This window comes from Oratosquilla oratoria, chromosome 2 (assembly GCF_046742065.1).
Source record: "Oratosquilla oratoria isolate Oo_2021 chromosome 2, ASM4674206v1, whole genome shotgun sequence".
Lineage (NCBI taxonomy): Eukaryota > Metazoa > Arthropoda > Malacostraca > Stomatopoda > Squillidae > Oratosquilla > Oratosquilla oratoria.
In genome coordinates this window covers 12,280,784-12,297,105 of record NC_134778.1, presented here as the reverse complement: position 1 = coordinate 12,297,105, position 16,322 = coordinate 12,280,784, and the positions used below count along the sequence as shown (strand labels likewise).

The 16,322-nt window shown below is 40.7% G+C and overlaps 1 protein-coding gene across 1 annotated transcript; it reads right to left on the bottom strand.

Annotated features, from left to right (window-relative positions):
- Nucleotides 1-3,440: 3,440 nt before the first annotated feature.
- LOC143036940 (uncharacterized) lies at nt 3,441-15,724 on the bottom strand. Its single transcript, XM_076204966.1, has 2 exons — nt 15,178-15,724; nt 3,441-5,228 (listed from the first exon to the last, which is right to left on the bottom strand). Exons 1-2 carry the CDS (start codon nt 15,425-15,427, stop codon nt 4,654-4,656), a joined length of 825 nt encoding a protein of 274 aa, XP_076061081.1. The 5' UTR covers nt 15,428-15,724; the 3' UTR covers nt 3,441-4,653.
- Nucleotides 15,725-16,322: the final 598 nt, after the last annotated feature.

Here is a 16,322-nt window from a genome sequence, read left to right as displayed (position 1 = left end):
ATAGAACACTCGGCTCGTAGAGGGAAGGTCCGGAGTGAGGGCCTCTTCAAGTGTCGTTGTCTGAGAGCGAAGGGCAACTTGAATCTTGGAGAGGAGTGCTGCTTTGTAGTGACGCGCCACTGGTCAAAACCAGACTGGCCGTCACACAACTTGAGCTAGGCCTATATACTCGCTGTAGTTGGCGAGCGTAGTTAGCAAGGCATCTCGGCCAGCCAGCCAGCAGCCAATCAGAAACTTGCGAAAGCTCCCCGGCCGGGGACCCACCAGCCTCCTTTAAAAGGACGGCGTCTTGCTGAGACGACCAATTCACTCCCGGCGCCGCCGTCCGAGTTCCCTGTCCATTTCTCCCGAGCCACGACCACCAACAGCCCCTGATCGCTCGCTTAATCGCCCGGTGGCATTAACCCTCTTTTATACACTACTATATTTTCATTTTCTTACAGACCTTCCCCTCCCACAAAAACCGATCCCTCGAAAGCGGATGGTCTTACCTTGCAAGTCGCAAGTCGTTCACTCCCGGGCACATCTCCAAGCAGCATTCCTCTCCAAGCTTCAAGTGGCCCTTCGCTCTCAGACTACGACACTTGAAGAGGCCCTCACTCGGGACCTTCCCTCTACGAGCCTATTGTTCATTAAAACCCTAGTGCCTTGGTGTAATTGTGAATTTCATTTCCCTGCCTTGTCCGAACCTAACCACTACAATATAAAGCCATCTAACGGGTTTGCGCTAAGGGTAATTACCGCCAAATGGATTGATGTTTCCCGTGCGTTGAGCTACCCACGCGGGATAGGCAGTATTGTTTCTGCCTTGGTAATGAATGCATGTCTATTTCGTGCTGTAATTTTTTGCATAAATTGTTTCTGCGCAGGCGTCTTGAATTTCATTTAATCACCACATAATTAAGGACTATGAGAGTGACGTGATAGTGATTCAATCCTTACTCCGGAATATATTGATTACATAAGAAAAAATACCTTCAAAGTGCGTCAATTTACCATCCGTTTATAATTCTCCCATCACACTTGCCTTGCACTCTCTTTTTTGCTCAACAGACATTCCCCTTGCACTCAAGTCCCCACTCTCTCTCTTAACTAATCTTTCTTCATTCGTCTTTTCTGAAGAATTTATGATTCAATTTTCTTATGGTTAAAAAAAGGTAAAGGGATAGATTGAAAAATTCTAACCACAAATTTAATTGTATACATTTATCATCACTGATTCAGAACTCTAGACAACACATCATGGGAAACAGGTCACGAAAAACCGACATACATAACAAAGAACTCAGAACCAAATGTTCTACAAACGTCAATCTGTTAAAATATGAATGTGATGTAGTGAACCATGGTGAATACGTTGATAGTGTTCAGCTGACAATATCTTAACTAGACTAACAAAACAAGGTAATATGTTTATAATTTTTGTGACCAACATTGCGAGTCACGTACCACCACCTAACAAAACTAACCTAACCTAACCAAACTAATCTAAAATAACCAAACTAATTTAACCTAACCTAATCAAACCTTGTTCCTCAAAAGACAGATAAAAACAAAATAACTTATTATTCTAAATAAATTGCGGTGGATGAATTTGGGGTTTAAATTAATCAGAATGAGAAGCTATATCTGATGAGAAGGATGCGAAAAGCCATGTTGAGACTGGTGAAGGAGTGAAAGCATACCATAACACAGGCTTAACCAGATCTGATGTGATTCATCATAGGATACATCAGAGAGGAGCACTTTTGTCTCCAAGAAGGATGCATTTCACCAAAAATTACTCTGCATGCAATTGCACATTTATTTGGTACTTGACTCATAAAGGTAATGTTACATAAGTATTTTTTAGTAGATTCTGTAATGTTTGTATCAACCCTTTCTCATAAGCCAAGTTATTTGGCAGATTGAGCAATAGTATATGTATTGTTTACATAAACTAAGGACACAAACAAATATATATTTGGTTATCGGCCCCGTCCGACCCTAAAAAATGGCCCGACTCGATTTTTTCTCTAATTTTTTTTATAATAATATAAAAAGTGATCTGTTCAGACCTTCCAGCTTCGAATTTTGTGCCTCAGGAGTTTCGAGCCTTCCGAACGTGCCCGAGTGTGCCTTGGTACCGTTAGGCGCAGTGCATATAATAATGATGATAATAATAATAAAATAATAATAATGATAATGTTTCTTTGGCAACAAATCAAATACATAAAATACAGATAAGGAAAAAAAAACATAATTTGAAATTACAGTTACAATTGCCGAGGATAACATAAAAAAGCACGTGAGCATTGCGGCCGACTTGGTGAAAGTGCATTTTTTTATGGTTTATTATATCTAGCATATCGCAAAAAGGCAATTCTACCCACTCAAAGCCTTAGTATGGACTGGACGTTGCCTATAACACGTCTCATTCTGAATTCTACGCAGAATTCTCTGACGGAAAGTTTGGCAATGAGCCGCTACAGGAGTCATACAGGCGATCATTTGTCAAAGTTATAGCTGGTGAGCTTGCATGTTTCATGCACATATTTTGACATGAAAAGAAAAAACACCCCCCACCCGACCCGCCTCCTCTCAGACGCAAGGATTATCACCAACTTGTTTTTTATGCGGCTTAATGGTAACTGTTTTCTAAGGTTTGGTATGTTATCAGCAAGTGTTTGTCAATTGATGCACTATATTTATCTTTTTAGGTGAAACACAGAAGTCCTTGGCATACCAATTTCGAATCAGTTGGAGCCTTGTCTGCAGCAAAAATCCTGAGATGTGTAAAGCAATTTACCAAGTGCTAAAACCAACCTGCTTAAAGACGCCCATTAAATAACCAATTTTCTTTAAGCATCTCCGGTCCCCTGCCCATTTACCTCCCGCATCAGTCCATCCATGTATATATTGAACAGTCATGGCGACTTTTCACATCTTTGACGCAGCCCCACCTTTACCTCAAACCACTCGCTCACTCCATTTTCAATTCTAACACAGGCCCTACTACTCTCATAAGAACTCTTGACGGGGGGTACTTATCTAATTGTAGTATACAGGAAAGGAGGAACGCTTGTTGGGTCCCGTCTCCAATTTATCTTACCTAGCTTCAAATTCATGTACAGTTCCAACTCAATCTATATATTTTATTTCTAATTATCATTGTTTATATTTGAACTAGTGGAGTGTTCTAGCTTGGTTATATCAGAAAAGGGACGTGTCATTGGCAAGCTTCAATCCATACCAGGGCTTTAAGAGGGTAGAACTGTCCTCTTGTTCTATGCTACAGTAAGAGACATAAAAATGACGTAAAGCAAACACACAGGCACTTTCACCGAGTCAGCCACCCATGCACTGCGCCAAATGGTACCGAGGCGCGCTTGGTCACGTTCGGAAGGCTCGAAACTCAAGAGGCGCAAATTTTTAAAATGGAAGGTCTTTCAAGGACTCGCTTTTTTTTTTTTTTTTTTTTTTTTAATCTAGTCTGAACGTTTTCTTGGGTCGGTCGGAGTTTTTTTTATGTGGCCTTATTTTATGTGAATAACAGTAATGTGACAGAAGCTAGTGATGCCCACGACAAATAATGTAAGTGCAGTTTCTGAATATGCCAAATGATTCGGATCATGACAGGGTAGATACAAATATCACATAATCTACTAAAATACGTAACAACACCTTTAGTGAGTCAAGTACCAAATAGATGTACAGTTGAATGCAGAGTAATATTTGGTGAAATGCCTCTTGGAGACAAAAGTGCACCTCTCTGATGTATTCTATGTTGAATCGCATCAAATCTGGTTAAGCCTGTGTTATGGTATGCTTTCACTCCTTCACCAGTCTCAACATGGCTTTTCGTATCCTTCTTATCAGACATAGCTTCCTATAGCTTCCCATTCTGAGTAATTTAAATTCCATATTCACCAACCGCAATTTATTTATGAAAATAAGTTATTTTCTTAACTGTCTCTTTGGGGAAGCAAGGTTTGCTTAGGTTAGGTTAAATTAGTTTGGTTAGTTTCGTTAGGTTGGGTAAGATGGTGGCGCGTGGCTCGCCATGTTGGTGTCTGTAAACACTAGGTAGTACGAGACTGGCCGCAAGATGCGTCACTCGCAGTAATAAAATCCAGTATCATGTGAACAACGAGTCCAGCAAAACGGGAAAAATCTGTCGAGAAAACGAGAACTTGGTGGTGCAAAATTGCTCGTACGAACCCCGCTTTTCTTGTAATTTGTACGTTTCTGTTTATCTTCGTCGGTGTGAATTCACCGGGCCCACTAAAAAGAGTTCGGGCGTAAGAATTCTTATCTGTTGATTTATTTATTTTATTTTCTAAGGGCGGGTTTCTTGTATGTACTGAAGTTATCAAAATGGACTGTGTCCGTTGGGTGAACTTTTATGAATAGCTTCATTTTTTTTTTTTTTTTTGTATGTGCCATTAAAGTAATATATTATTCCTAAAATTTGTTTTTTAAGTTTATTTTATCTTAAACAAGGGGTTTCCAAACTTTGAATTGTTTACGACTTTATCTTGTCTAAATCCGGCACAAAAACCTCTAAGCTGTGATCAGGTTTTCAGCCAAATTAAATGGTTTGCCTTCAACAGAACAGAATTTATAAATCATAGTTTTTGTTGCACTGAAAGTTAAGATTTGTGGACGGACTTATCAACCCCAAATCCATCGAGAAGGCCTCTCGGACGTTGTCGATGAAGTTGTACTTTGGCTGTTTCCGACCCAGTACCAAAGATTTCCAACTGTATAACTCAGGACAGCCTTAGTGCTGACAGAGCTTGTTATAGTAGATGACGAACTCGACGTGGAGGAAGAGACTGTTCCCGAGATCGTTGAACTGGATGCGGTTGAACCGTCAGATGTGTCAATATTTGTAGTTGCAGGACTGCTTTGAGTTGTAGTTTCAGGGTCAGTACTACTTATGGTTGGAGATGGAGTACTGCTCAAAGTTGCAGCTGTTGAGCTACTTTGGGTCGTAGTTCCAGATGTAGAACTACTTTGCGTTGTTGTAGGTATACTTTGAGTTGTAGTTTGGGGTATACTTTGAGTTGTAGTTTGGGGTATGCTTTGGGTTGTAGTTTGGGGTATACTTTGGGTTGTAATTTGGGGTACACTTTGGGTTGTTTCTGGAGCTGAAGTTGTAGTTATAGAACTACTCTGAGTTGTAGTTGCAGCATCAGTCAACGGTGGCAATGTAGTCGTTGGGTCAGTTTCTGTCGTGGTTTCGTCTGAAAAACAAAGAATTATTACAATCAGAACAGCAAATTACCGTACATTAGACTGATTCACTAATTGCAAGATTGGGTGGAGTTTTATAATTTTGAAATCACCTATGAAATAACTTCTATTGAAACTTAATTAAATTGTGATTACAACGGTTTAATCTACAATGGTTTAAGCAATTCACAACAGTGGTGAGGCGAACATAATGTGCAATTTAGTACTGAAGTTTAATTTTATTTATTTATTTGTTTATTTGTATCCTACAGTATATATTTATTTATCTATAATTATTCATTTATTGTATTCCCTAAAATTCTGGGACGATTACCGGATGCAAGTTGATCGATGAAATGTTTGATGAACCAAAACATGCTAAGTTTTGCTTAAATGTAAAGACGAGGTGCGTAGTGTACCAAGGGCCTCTTCCACGTCATAAGGTAGGTAACCAACTCAAAGGTTATCCACACACACCCATTCCACTACTCGTGGATCGTGGATCATCGCCACTTAGATCAAAAGCAATGAAGTAAAGGCGCGGTCACACAAGCAATATTTTAGGGCAATTTATTTCAACAATATATATATATTGTTATAGCCAACCGTGAATCAACACTATTTTCAAATCGCCCGCCTACTACTCACTGCTTCGAACAAGACTCATAGCCGATGTACTTACGTACAACGTTCGAGTTCGAACCTCGCCACGAAGCTTTGACCCCGCCCACCTTGGGTATAAAAAGAGCCTCCCCGGCTGTCCACCAGCGTTGCCGTTTCGTGGAAATATCGCTCATGGTGACGGAATCTAGCGAGAGTTGGCAACTGGCGTGGATAATGTGGACGGATTTCTACACAGTGTGGAAAAATATTTCCACATTTTCTATCTGCTTTGGGGCCTCTAGCTTATTGTATGCAAAGTTATGTTTAGTTAATGTTATACGTAAAATGGATTGCTGATAACCCAATTTTCCATTAAATACCTATATCTATAAACTAACAGTCGTAAAATTGCAATGATACAAGAGAAGGGTGTTATACGTAAAATGGATTGCTGATAACCCAACTTTCCATTAAATACCTATATATATAAACTAAGTCGTAAAATTGCAATGATACAAAAGAAGGGTGTTATACGTAAAATGGATTGCTGATAACCAAATTTTCCACTAAATACCTATTTACACTAACAGCCGTAAAATTGCAGTGATACAAGAGAAGGATGTTATACGTAAGATGGATTGCTGATAACCAAAATTTCCATTAAAAACCTATTTACACTAACAGTCGTAAAATTGTAATGATACAAGAGAAGGGTGCTTAGCAGAGGAAGGTAACATGGTCAAGGTGTAAGTTTGTGAGGTCCAGTTATTCAGCTGAAAAGGAGCAGTGTCACAACACGATGTCCAGCAGGGGGATCCCCCCCGTCCTCGTAGAGGGGTGGTATTAGCGACCATTCTACTCGCATGCTTCATCGCCGAGCATAACCTTCCATTCAGTACAGCTGACCACTTAGTTGAATTAATGAAGATGAACTTTTCCGCCTATGTTCATTTCTATCACCAAAAAATGTTTTAGATATAAACACAAGAACAGCCCTACCTTCTCTCACAAATTTAGTTCAAGCAGTACCTCGCATTTACGATTTTGATGTCCAAATTCTAGACAATGAATGGAGGAACCTAGATTCCATAACTTTGCCGCAAGACTTGGTACCCGACTGTAATATTTTAAGAGTTCTATGAAAAACTAGGGAAAGTAACAGACGACGATGGCACACATCATTTTCAGTATCTGTGTTCCTTTATAATGCAGGTCTTGTCTCTACCAACTTCAAATGCTGATGCTGAGAGCCTATTCTCAAAGTTGTAATTAATGAAAACAAAGACTAGGAACAGGATGCACTAATTTTAGTGTCAGAGGCTGTCAGGGAGAAAGGTACTTGTGTGAGCTTTAAGCCATCTCAGTTAATGATAAACTCCATACATTAACCATATAATTGCATTCTCTCTCTCTCTCTATGAGAAAGTATATGTTCTTGTACTTTATAGTATAGATATATGCGTACATTTTCATCCCTCAAAAAGTATGTTCTAATACTTTGAGTATAAATATGTTGTGTGTATAATGTTTGTTGATTTGTGACTTGTGTATGTCCACTTGTGATTCCACCATCAGAAATTAAGTGTGTATTGTTTCATGTATTATTACGTCACCTGCTTATAATATAAAGTCTATATTTATAGCTTTCCCTGCGAATTTCTTTAAATCATTGGAGGCATAGTGTTGGAGCTACTTTGTGGTGATATTGCAGAAAACTTTCCTTTGTGTGTGTCACCGATCCCTCTATGTATTATTTATGTGTTTTCTTTCTCATCTAATGTTTACAGAACTCTGTTGGTGGCAATACTCCTATTCCACATTGTTGTGTGTGCCCGTTAGGCCGATAGAAATTCCGTCAATCACAAACATAGAATAGCTTAGTCACTGTTCTGTTTTCGATCAAAGAAAACGTGTGGAAAAGACAGGTGTGGTATTCCGGCAAAGCTGCTGTCCACCCTCTCTCATACCTTCACCACCCACCAAGTCTCACCGCTTCGACGCTGTACATTGGTGCATTGCTGTTTTTGTACGCAAGTATTTAGTGTAGGCCAACTTGGACTTGTATATCTTTGTTATGTGTTTTTGATGTATTGAACTTTTATTTGTCATGCATGTATTTTGTCTATTAATGTCCCAGTGTTCGTTAAGTGTACGTAAATGATAATTATTAATTTTATTTTTGTTTGTGTAAAATATAATTAGTTAAGTTTCGTGCAGACGTATATCTTACCTCAACCATAATCCTCACCATTCCTACTTACATTCAGTCTCAAATAGAAATCTTTCTCGGAACGTATTTTACCTATACGTTCCACTTTTATTGTTGTGGGTCCGCTTCTTACCTGGAACTCGACTTACCCCTAGATTTCGACTAAAGTTCCCCTCATTACGTTAACTCAGGCCAAACTCGGCGAGCAACCCATGACAATATATATATATATATATATATATATATATATATATATGTATATTATAGTACATATGCATATATATATATATATTTATATATTTATATATATAATGACAACCAGGAACCCACAGTCGGATAAAATAAACTTCGAATAACGAAGAATCCTATATTTCGGCTATCAACTGTAGCCCTCTCCCGGAAAGTACTTTCCTGAAGAGGGCTACAGTTGATAGCCGAAATATAGGATTCTTCTTTATTCGCAGTTTATTTTCTCCGACTGTGGGTTCCTGGTTGTCATTTACAAATGTGCTACTACATTTCTGTTTAGCAATATATATATGTATATATATATATAATATATATATATATATATATATATATATATTGCAATTTTAAGCCAAAATCTGGTCACATGAACTTAGCCAAATTGTAGCACCAATTTCGGCTTAACCCCTTCAATACTGGCCATATCGTACGTCTGGCAGCATTACCTGCCAGACGTACGATGTTGCGTCATAATACTCGCATTATAAAAAATAAAGAACAAGAACTCTTAACTGTCCTAGATTCGGTTCTTGGCACCTATTACATAAATAATAAATGTCAAAAAATGTTGGATAGTAGGACTTTCACCATTCTGTCTTCAACGAAATCATGGCAATAAATAAACGCGCAAGACCGTCAACACAAAAACCGGCAATGTATTGCCAACTTCGAATCGGGTTTGCGTCTCTGGTATTATATTGACAAAAATATTGCTCGTGTGGCACACTCACAGCAAGGGAAACCGTTTCTTTTATGCCACGTCCACACGGTCGAGCACTGTCCGCCGGGCACGAGGGCTTTGCTCGACAACGGGCAATTTCATCGGGCAAACCATCAAACTGTCCGTTCCCGGCGCCATTTGCGGGCAGTGGATAGAGGGCTGACATCGCTGCCAAACGCACGAGGTGAAGTGCGAGCAAAGTTAGCAAACCCGCTCAGTACAACTCAACTCAGCGCTCCTAGAGGTCGGACGTCTTTTCAACCAGCTCTCTCAACAAGCTCCAAGTATCATCGCCGGCCGGTGGTGGCTGGGAGATCTCCTAGCTGCCGCCGGTCTGGCATGGCCGACCTCTACGCTGACGTCGGCAGGCGGGTTTACACCAATACAAATACACACACACATTTCCCAAGTCACGTAAATCTCTGTTTTCAGAGTAGTGCTTGGAAGAAAAGAGGCACATGCACACTTTCTCGCTAGCAAAGCAGAGGCCCAATCGTCTCTCTCAGTACGCCCAATCTGACCGCGGGCTGGTTGACGGAGAGACTTGGGACACCTTTCTGTCCGACCGGCCCGCAACCAAACGCTGGCCTCTCGCTGACGCTGGTGAGCGAGTTACACTTCTGACATTTACACACAATTCCCAATCGCGTAATTCTCTGTTTTCAGAGTCGTGATTGGAAGGAAAGAGACCATACAACACCCGCCCGTCTGCCCCTCCCTCGCATCGCCACTGAATCTACTCTTCCGAATTCCAAACCCAGTCTGGGGATAAACAGACAACGCTCGCCCCACCTGTGGCTCATCAGGTTCGCGCTCGCCAGCGGTGGCGGCGAGGAGTTATCTCCTTGCCGCTCCCGTTCTGGTCACTGATCTCTCGTTGACGTCGGCAGGCGGGTGTACACCGCCCGTCTGCCCCCCCCTCGCACCGCCCCTTGATCAGCTCTAAAAGAACTTCAAACCCAGTCTGGGGATAAACAGACAACGCTCGCCCCACCTGTGGCTTATCAGGTTCGCCCTCGCCAGCGGTAGCGGCGGGGAGTTATCTCCTTGCCGCTCCCGTTCTGGTCACTGATCTCTCGTTGACGTCGGCAGGCGGGTGTACACCACCCGTCTGCCCCCCCTCGCTCCGCCCCTTGATCAGATCTAAAAGGACTTCAAACCCAAAACCTGGGGATAATCAGGGGACGCTCGCCCCACCTGTGGCTTATCAGGCTCGCCCTCTACACGCGGAAAGTGAAATCAACTCACTTCTCGTAAGATACACACATACACCTCTCACGAACAGAGCCACAAATCACGCACAAACATAAACACTTACTTTTTCTTCGACTAAAATTCGCTTCCTTTCTAACTTTCTCTTCTACTACATCTTCTCATTTCAGTTTACCTCCCACTAAAGATTTTTCCGTTTTTCCACCTTTCTCTACTACTACGCCTCCTACCATTTTCTAAACTTTCGTTGGTGATCCTAACCCCGTTGGTAATCCCAACCTCCTAACCTCCGGCGTCAGGCGCTTCCCTCCAAGCTCCTGGTCAAGTCCTCCTATGCCATGACAACAATCTAGCCCCTAATTGCTCGCGATTCGCCCGGTGGCAATAGCCCTCTTTTATACACTACTATCTTTTCATTTTCTAACAGACGTTCTTCCCCTCCCACAAAACCCGATCCCGCGCAAGCGAGGTGGTCTTTTCTTGAATTCCAGAATTCCAGAATTCCAGTACAAACCGAAGTTACCTTACCACCATGTCCGCACCTAGTACTAGTGTGTACTGGTCTCGACAAGACGTGCTTTTGGTGCTATGCTTTTCCTTATATTTGTCTCTTGCCTTTGTATATATGGCTCCACTTTCGAAAGAACAGAAAAGCTGATTATGTTCATTCTAATGTAATTGCAAAACAATTGTTCATTTTCATCCTGCAATTTACGTAGGATTGTCACTGAGCTTCCCATTAAATCATGTCTTTGTAACCACTCCCGGCATCAGACATGTCTCCGTGATTTCTTGTTTTTCTTTTTAATGCAGACAGCAATTATAATGCTGTAAAGTGCTACCTTCTTTCTAAGTATGGCGGGAACCATGGTTATCGTACCGCACTGAAACACTCCCTCCCAACCTCTGCTTGCGGCCAACTAACCTCCAAGCCCAACCACCATCGTCAGCCGTGTGGACACTTCGCGGGCAGAGTCTGCGGACTTTGCCCGGTAAAGGCAAAGTCTGCCAGGCACAGCTCGACCGTGTGGACGCGGCATTACACGGCGACTCTCTTCTAGGCCACGGGCCGAAAGCTGTGCCGTTACTCTAAAGAAATTCCGTTGCAACTTTAAATTCTTATGAGCACTTTGGATCATAGTGATGCTAAAACAATACATTTTCAGGCTATGAATTCAGTTCATAATCAGAACTTGCAATATCGTCAGACTCATTGCTGAATATATTTTCATTCCCATGTTGCGCGGGATAGAAGTCTCAAAAGGAGTTCAGATATATCAAGTCACAAAACCTGATCAAAAGGTGCCCATATATATATATATATATATATATATATATATATATATATATATATACATATATATATTTCCGAATAGAAAGACCGAGGATATGTTGATTGAGTTTCTGTAATCATTCTAGACAACCTGTGATTCATCCCTCTTTGATGATGTCACTTTATTTGTTGTCCATGGTAACAAATGTCATAGCCTTTCTTCTCCTGATGGTGCCTATATGTGTTGCTGAAGTTAGTCTCATGACAAATAGGCATCTAGGAATTGATGCAATGAGGGATGATTGTGCAGACGGTTTTGTATGGGGCATAGACTTGGAATTTAAGAGAGGCAGAGAGGAAAAGTTTAAATGTGTTGGGGATGAAATGTCTGAGAAATATGTTAGGGGTTACTAGGTTGGAAAGAGAAACGAGGAGTTGAGGAGAGCTGAAGTAGAAAAGATTAAAGAGTATTGGGATGTTTTAGACACGTGAAAAGAATAAGTATAGAAAGCTCAATAAAAGATGTGTGTAAGGTAGAGGTGGAGGGAGTGAATTTGAGTTGAAGACCGAGAATGAGATGGATGGATGGAGTGAAAGGGGAGTTGAGCAAGAGGACAATGTCTGTTGAGGTGGGGATTGTGAACTGAGTGTTCTATAATTGATTGCGGCCTGTGATGCATAACCTAACCTAACCTGATCTAACATTATACAGTACATTATGGTTCGTGACCTAACCTAACCTACCCTACGTTAGTTAAAGTGGAGAGTCTACAGTTGTTGTTGTCGTTCCCTAGACTGTCTGTCCGAGCAGTCCCGTCTCCCCAAGGAATGCCATAGCCGAAACTGGGTTTTCCCACAAATCCTTTTGATCAGTGTGGGGGAATTCTACAACTGAGCGTAGTTGGGGTGAAGATTCTACAATTGATCAGTGGGGGGATTCTACAAGTGACCCATTGTGTTGTATAATCTATAAAAAAGAAATATAATTCAAATCACTATGAACATATAATGAAACATCAACATCTGACAACTCGTTTAAAGGTCAGAGTGCAATAGATGAAGTAATTTTTCTAAACCACCCGCTCCCTTTTAGAAATGGTTTTGTAAACTATCCCAGTCGATACCACCTTCGTAATAGTCATATTCTGATTAAAATACGTGTTTATAAGAGCGGATTTCCGAAGATTCCCGAGATGGGCAGCCAGTCATCACGCATCAGCAGAGCGTCATAAAGGTCGACGTTGTACCGAGCCTTAGAATATTATTGCGCATACACTCGCGGTTTCTGTTGAAAAATGTAGCAGAATTTAAATGAATCTGAAGAACAGGAGTTAAGCCAGTGGAGTTCGTTTCATTACCCGTCCAGCCCATAATACGACGCCAAAGGTGAAAAGATGACCAGGAAATGACTAAATATCCCGAAATTTACCTTGACAATGATGATGAAAATGGAAAGTCCGATCATAGTAGTGAATAAAGTGGGAAGGAACAGGATCAGGAAGAGGAAAACCAAGAATACAGCAGAAAGAATAGGACATGCTGACTGGTATGTCTACGAATAAACTAGGCCAAAGGTGAAACTAGATCATTTTATTTTATTTTATTTTTTTTTTATTTTTTTTTTTTTTAAGCTGTCATGCACATTTTGTTAATCTGCACAGGTTGATTATTCGTTAAAATGCGTAGCACCAATAATGAATTCATAATTGGGCATACATATCAAATCCATTAGATATGCACACATTATGAACCTAACCTAATCTTTTTACGAATCTTCATAATGTGTGCATGCCAAATGGATTCGTTATCGGTACGTCCAATTATGAATTCATTATTGGTGCTGCACATTTTATGGACATTCATAATCTATGTATATTCACAAAATGTGCGTTACATAGGTTACCTAGACCTATAATCTATTGGCTGAGGGGGGCATTTTTTTTTTTTTTTATTCACTTGGTCTTTTGGATCACGTGTTGGACTCGTGATCGACAGCTATTTCCCTCCTGGAAGAGAGCTCAGAGCTCGTAGGTCCGATCTATGGGTAATGCTATGACCTTGCACACACACACACCCCCAACTCCCCGCCCACGAGAGTCAGAGTAACGACCCGAAGCGCAGCGGTACCGAAATAATTTCGGCCCTGGGCAGTGTGTGTGTGTGCGCGCGCGCCCCTAAACTACTCTTCAGAATTATGAACTAGACTAAGAGGTGACAAGGGAGGTAGCCAAAGTCTAAGGCATAAATCCACTCCCACCCCCACATACTCCACTCCCATTCACCACACCTCCCTCTTTTCATGGTTCCTCCCGGCTGACGGGTCATCCCTGAATCTTGCCCACTGCCCAGGGTCAGAAGCGGTGTAGCAAGACACAGCCCATCTACAGCAAAGCCGCTTCCTTCAATCGGCTGCGTCAAAATATCATTCACACATACTCCCTCACCCCCATCCCCTCACCTGCAAAAGCACGGTTAACCTAACCTAGGGTACCACGTTCAGCAGTTATAGCCTTGGGTTCATTCACTGATTACTGTGACTAGAGTTAATATCATACGTCATGAAAATAACTAACCTATACTTTATAATATTGTAACTGACATTAGAGTACCATTGCGTAAGATAGGTTACAGTGGCCTCTGTGACTGAACTAGCATAGATATATATATATATTTTTTTATTTTCTCGACTGTACTGTTGATGTTAGTGTACCGACAAAATAATAATCACACCAGATAAACATTTAAATGTCTACATTTCCGTCCGGGAAGCACCATTTTTTATTTAATTTACACCAACTAGTCCTTGAAACGTTTCCTTATATTTCTATATATTAGTATTTCTTATCCTATAACTATAATATAAAACACCTCATTCTAAACTATATATTGAGATTTTCATGTAAATATGAGCTAACAGGATACTTCCATTGCCGAGGTCTTCCTACAAAGGATTACAAAGTTGGAGCATGCCGACAGACCTTTTGGTCCATATCTAGGTCGGATGCGAAGAAAAATCATAATAATAATAAATTAATAAATAAAAAATATAATAATGTAAATAACAAATAAGATACATAAATGCATAGGTATAGTTAAATAATAAACAAACAGGTAAATAGTAAATATTAATAAATTGACTTATAACTGAAAATAAATGAGAATCGGACAAATTATTACAAAACAAAAACAAATAATATAAAATAAATTATAATCATTACAGCAGGTTCTGGGGACTATTCAGTGTGTGTTGTAATATAGTACCCTGATGAAAATGAAAATTGAAATGGGCCTCAAACTAAACAGAATTTAGTTTGTATGTGTTTCACTATGGTCTTGGATCACGTGTTGGACCCGTGATCAACATCTATTTCTCTCACGGAAGAGAGCTCATATATGACCGATCTATGGGTAATGCTGTGACCTTACACGTACACACACACCCAACTCCCTCCCCGCGAGAGTTGGAGTAACAACCCACAGCGCAGCTATACTGAAAATATTTCAGCCCTGGGCGGGATTCGAACCCGGACCGCCGTAGTGGCAGCCGGGAACTCTACCAACTGCGACAATAGTTGTGTGTGTGTGTTTGTTAAAAAAAATGCATAACATTTAAAATTCTCAAATATCGAAAATATGTTCCAAATAAAGCTTTAGTCACGGAAAAATCTAAATACCACTTAGGCACCATATACATACCTTCATAGTAATAATAATTGTAATAGTCATAGTCATCCTGCCGCTTTTGGACAGAATGCGTGCGAGCACTTTCAGGCACCACAATTCCCTCGTTGTTTTCCTTAGCAGACGCAAAATTGTGATTCTTGGGCATAAACTTCATCAAATGCCTCCGATTGAGATGTCGTCCGATGGCAGGCCACACCAACGTAAGAATGACCAAGGAATAGATGCACGCAGTCGACAGCAAAATTACACGTTGATTTCCCATTCTACCTGCAGACTCACGAATTATTAACGCTAAAATTAGTTCCTGGTACTTGATATATAATCTCTTGAAGTTGCACTTTCCACAAATTGTAATACTTTTTGTGAATGAAAAATAAAAATATCAGTTCGATCGAAACAGTGTCCAGACACAATATTTAGGCTGGACAAGTCTGCGTGGATGCGGTCACGTCTAAATGAAGAGTGTCCGGCCAGGACATGGGGGTATGTGTTTGAACTATTTCATAATGGCAGCTTCCTCCAATTGTTTCGAGTTTATTCAGTAGTCAAAATTGCGTTGCACGCAAGGTTACGGATGGTTGATGGAGGTATGAAGGGAGGGGAAAGATACTGGCTTAACGATTCCTGTACATCCACACGAAGACAATATTTTCATTATTTCCCTATTCAGTTGATCAATTATCATATGTTTATTTATTTGCTTGGTTGCCGACAGTTAATTTTATTCAGCTCCATGGTTGGACGACCAGTCGTTTCCGAACGATGGTGTATATATTTTTCTTAACCCACTTGTGGCTGTGTCGCACTTAAAAAAAAAAAATCCTAGAAACCGCCTGACAATTCTATTCGGACTATGGGGACCTGGAGGTACAGGTGGGTTCAAAGTTTCGTCATGATACTCCAACAGTCAATGTCATCCCCTCATCAAGGTCGACGTAAACGGTTAGGTCCAATGGTGCAGCTATTGTTTGTCATAATTGCGGAAACCACGCTATTGTTTATTGTTCTTTGCTTAGCATCCAGTACTCGATCCTACGGACCTCAGGTGCTGGTGGGATCACACGTAAGGTGCGGCCATTAAATAATGAAAAAGGAAAAAGATGTACACACACAGTACACGTGTGGGGAAAATAACAATGATCATAAGACTACTTCAG

What these genes read in the sequence shown, in the direction of transcription:
- LOC143036940 (XM_076204966.1), bottom strand. Translation starts at nt 15,427, where the DNA reads ATGGGAAATCAACGTGTAATTTTGCTGTCGACTGCGTGCATCTATTCC. An exon ending in CAATTATTATTACTATGAAG is followed by an intron (nt 5,229 to 15,177) that starts GTATGTATATGG and finishes TTTGTTTTTCAG; the next exon opens with ACGAAACCACGACAGAAACT.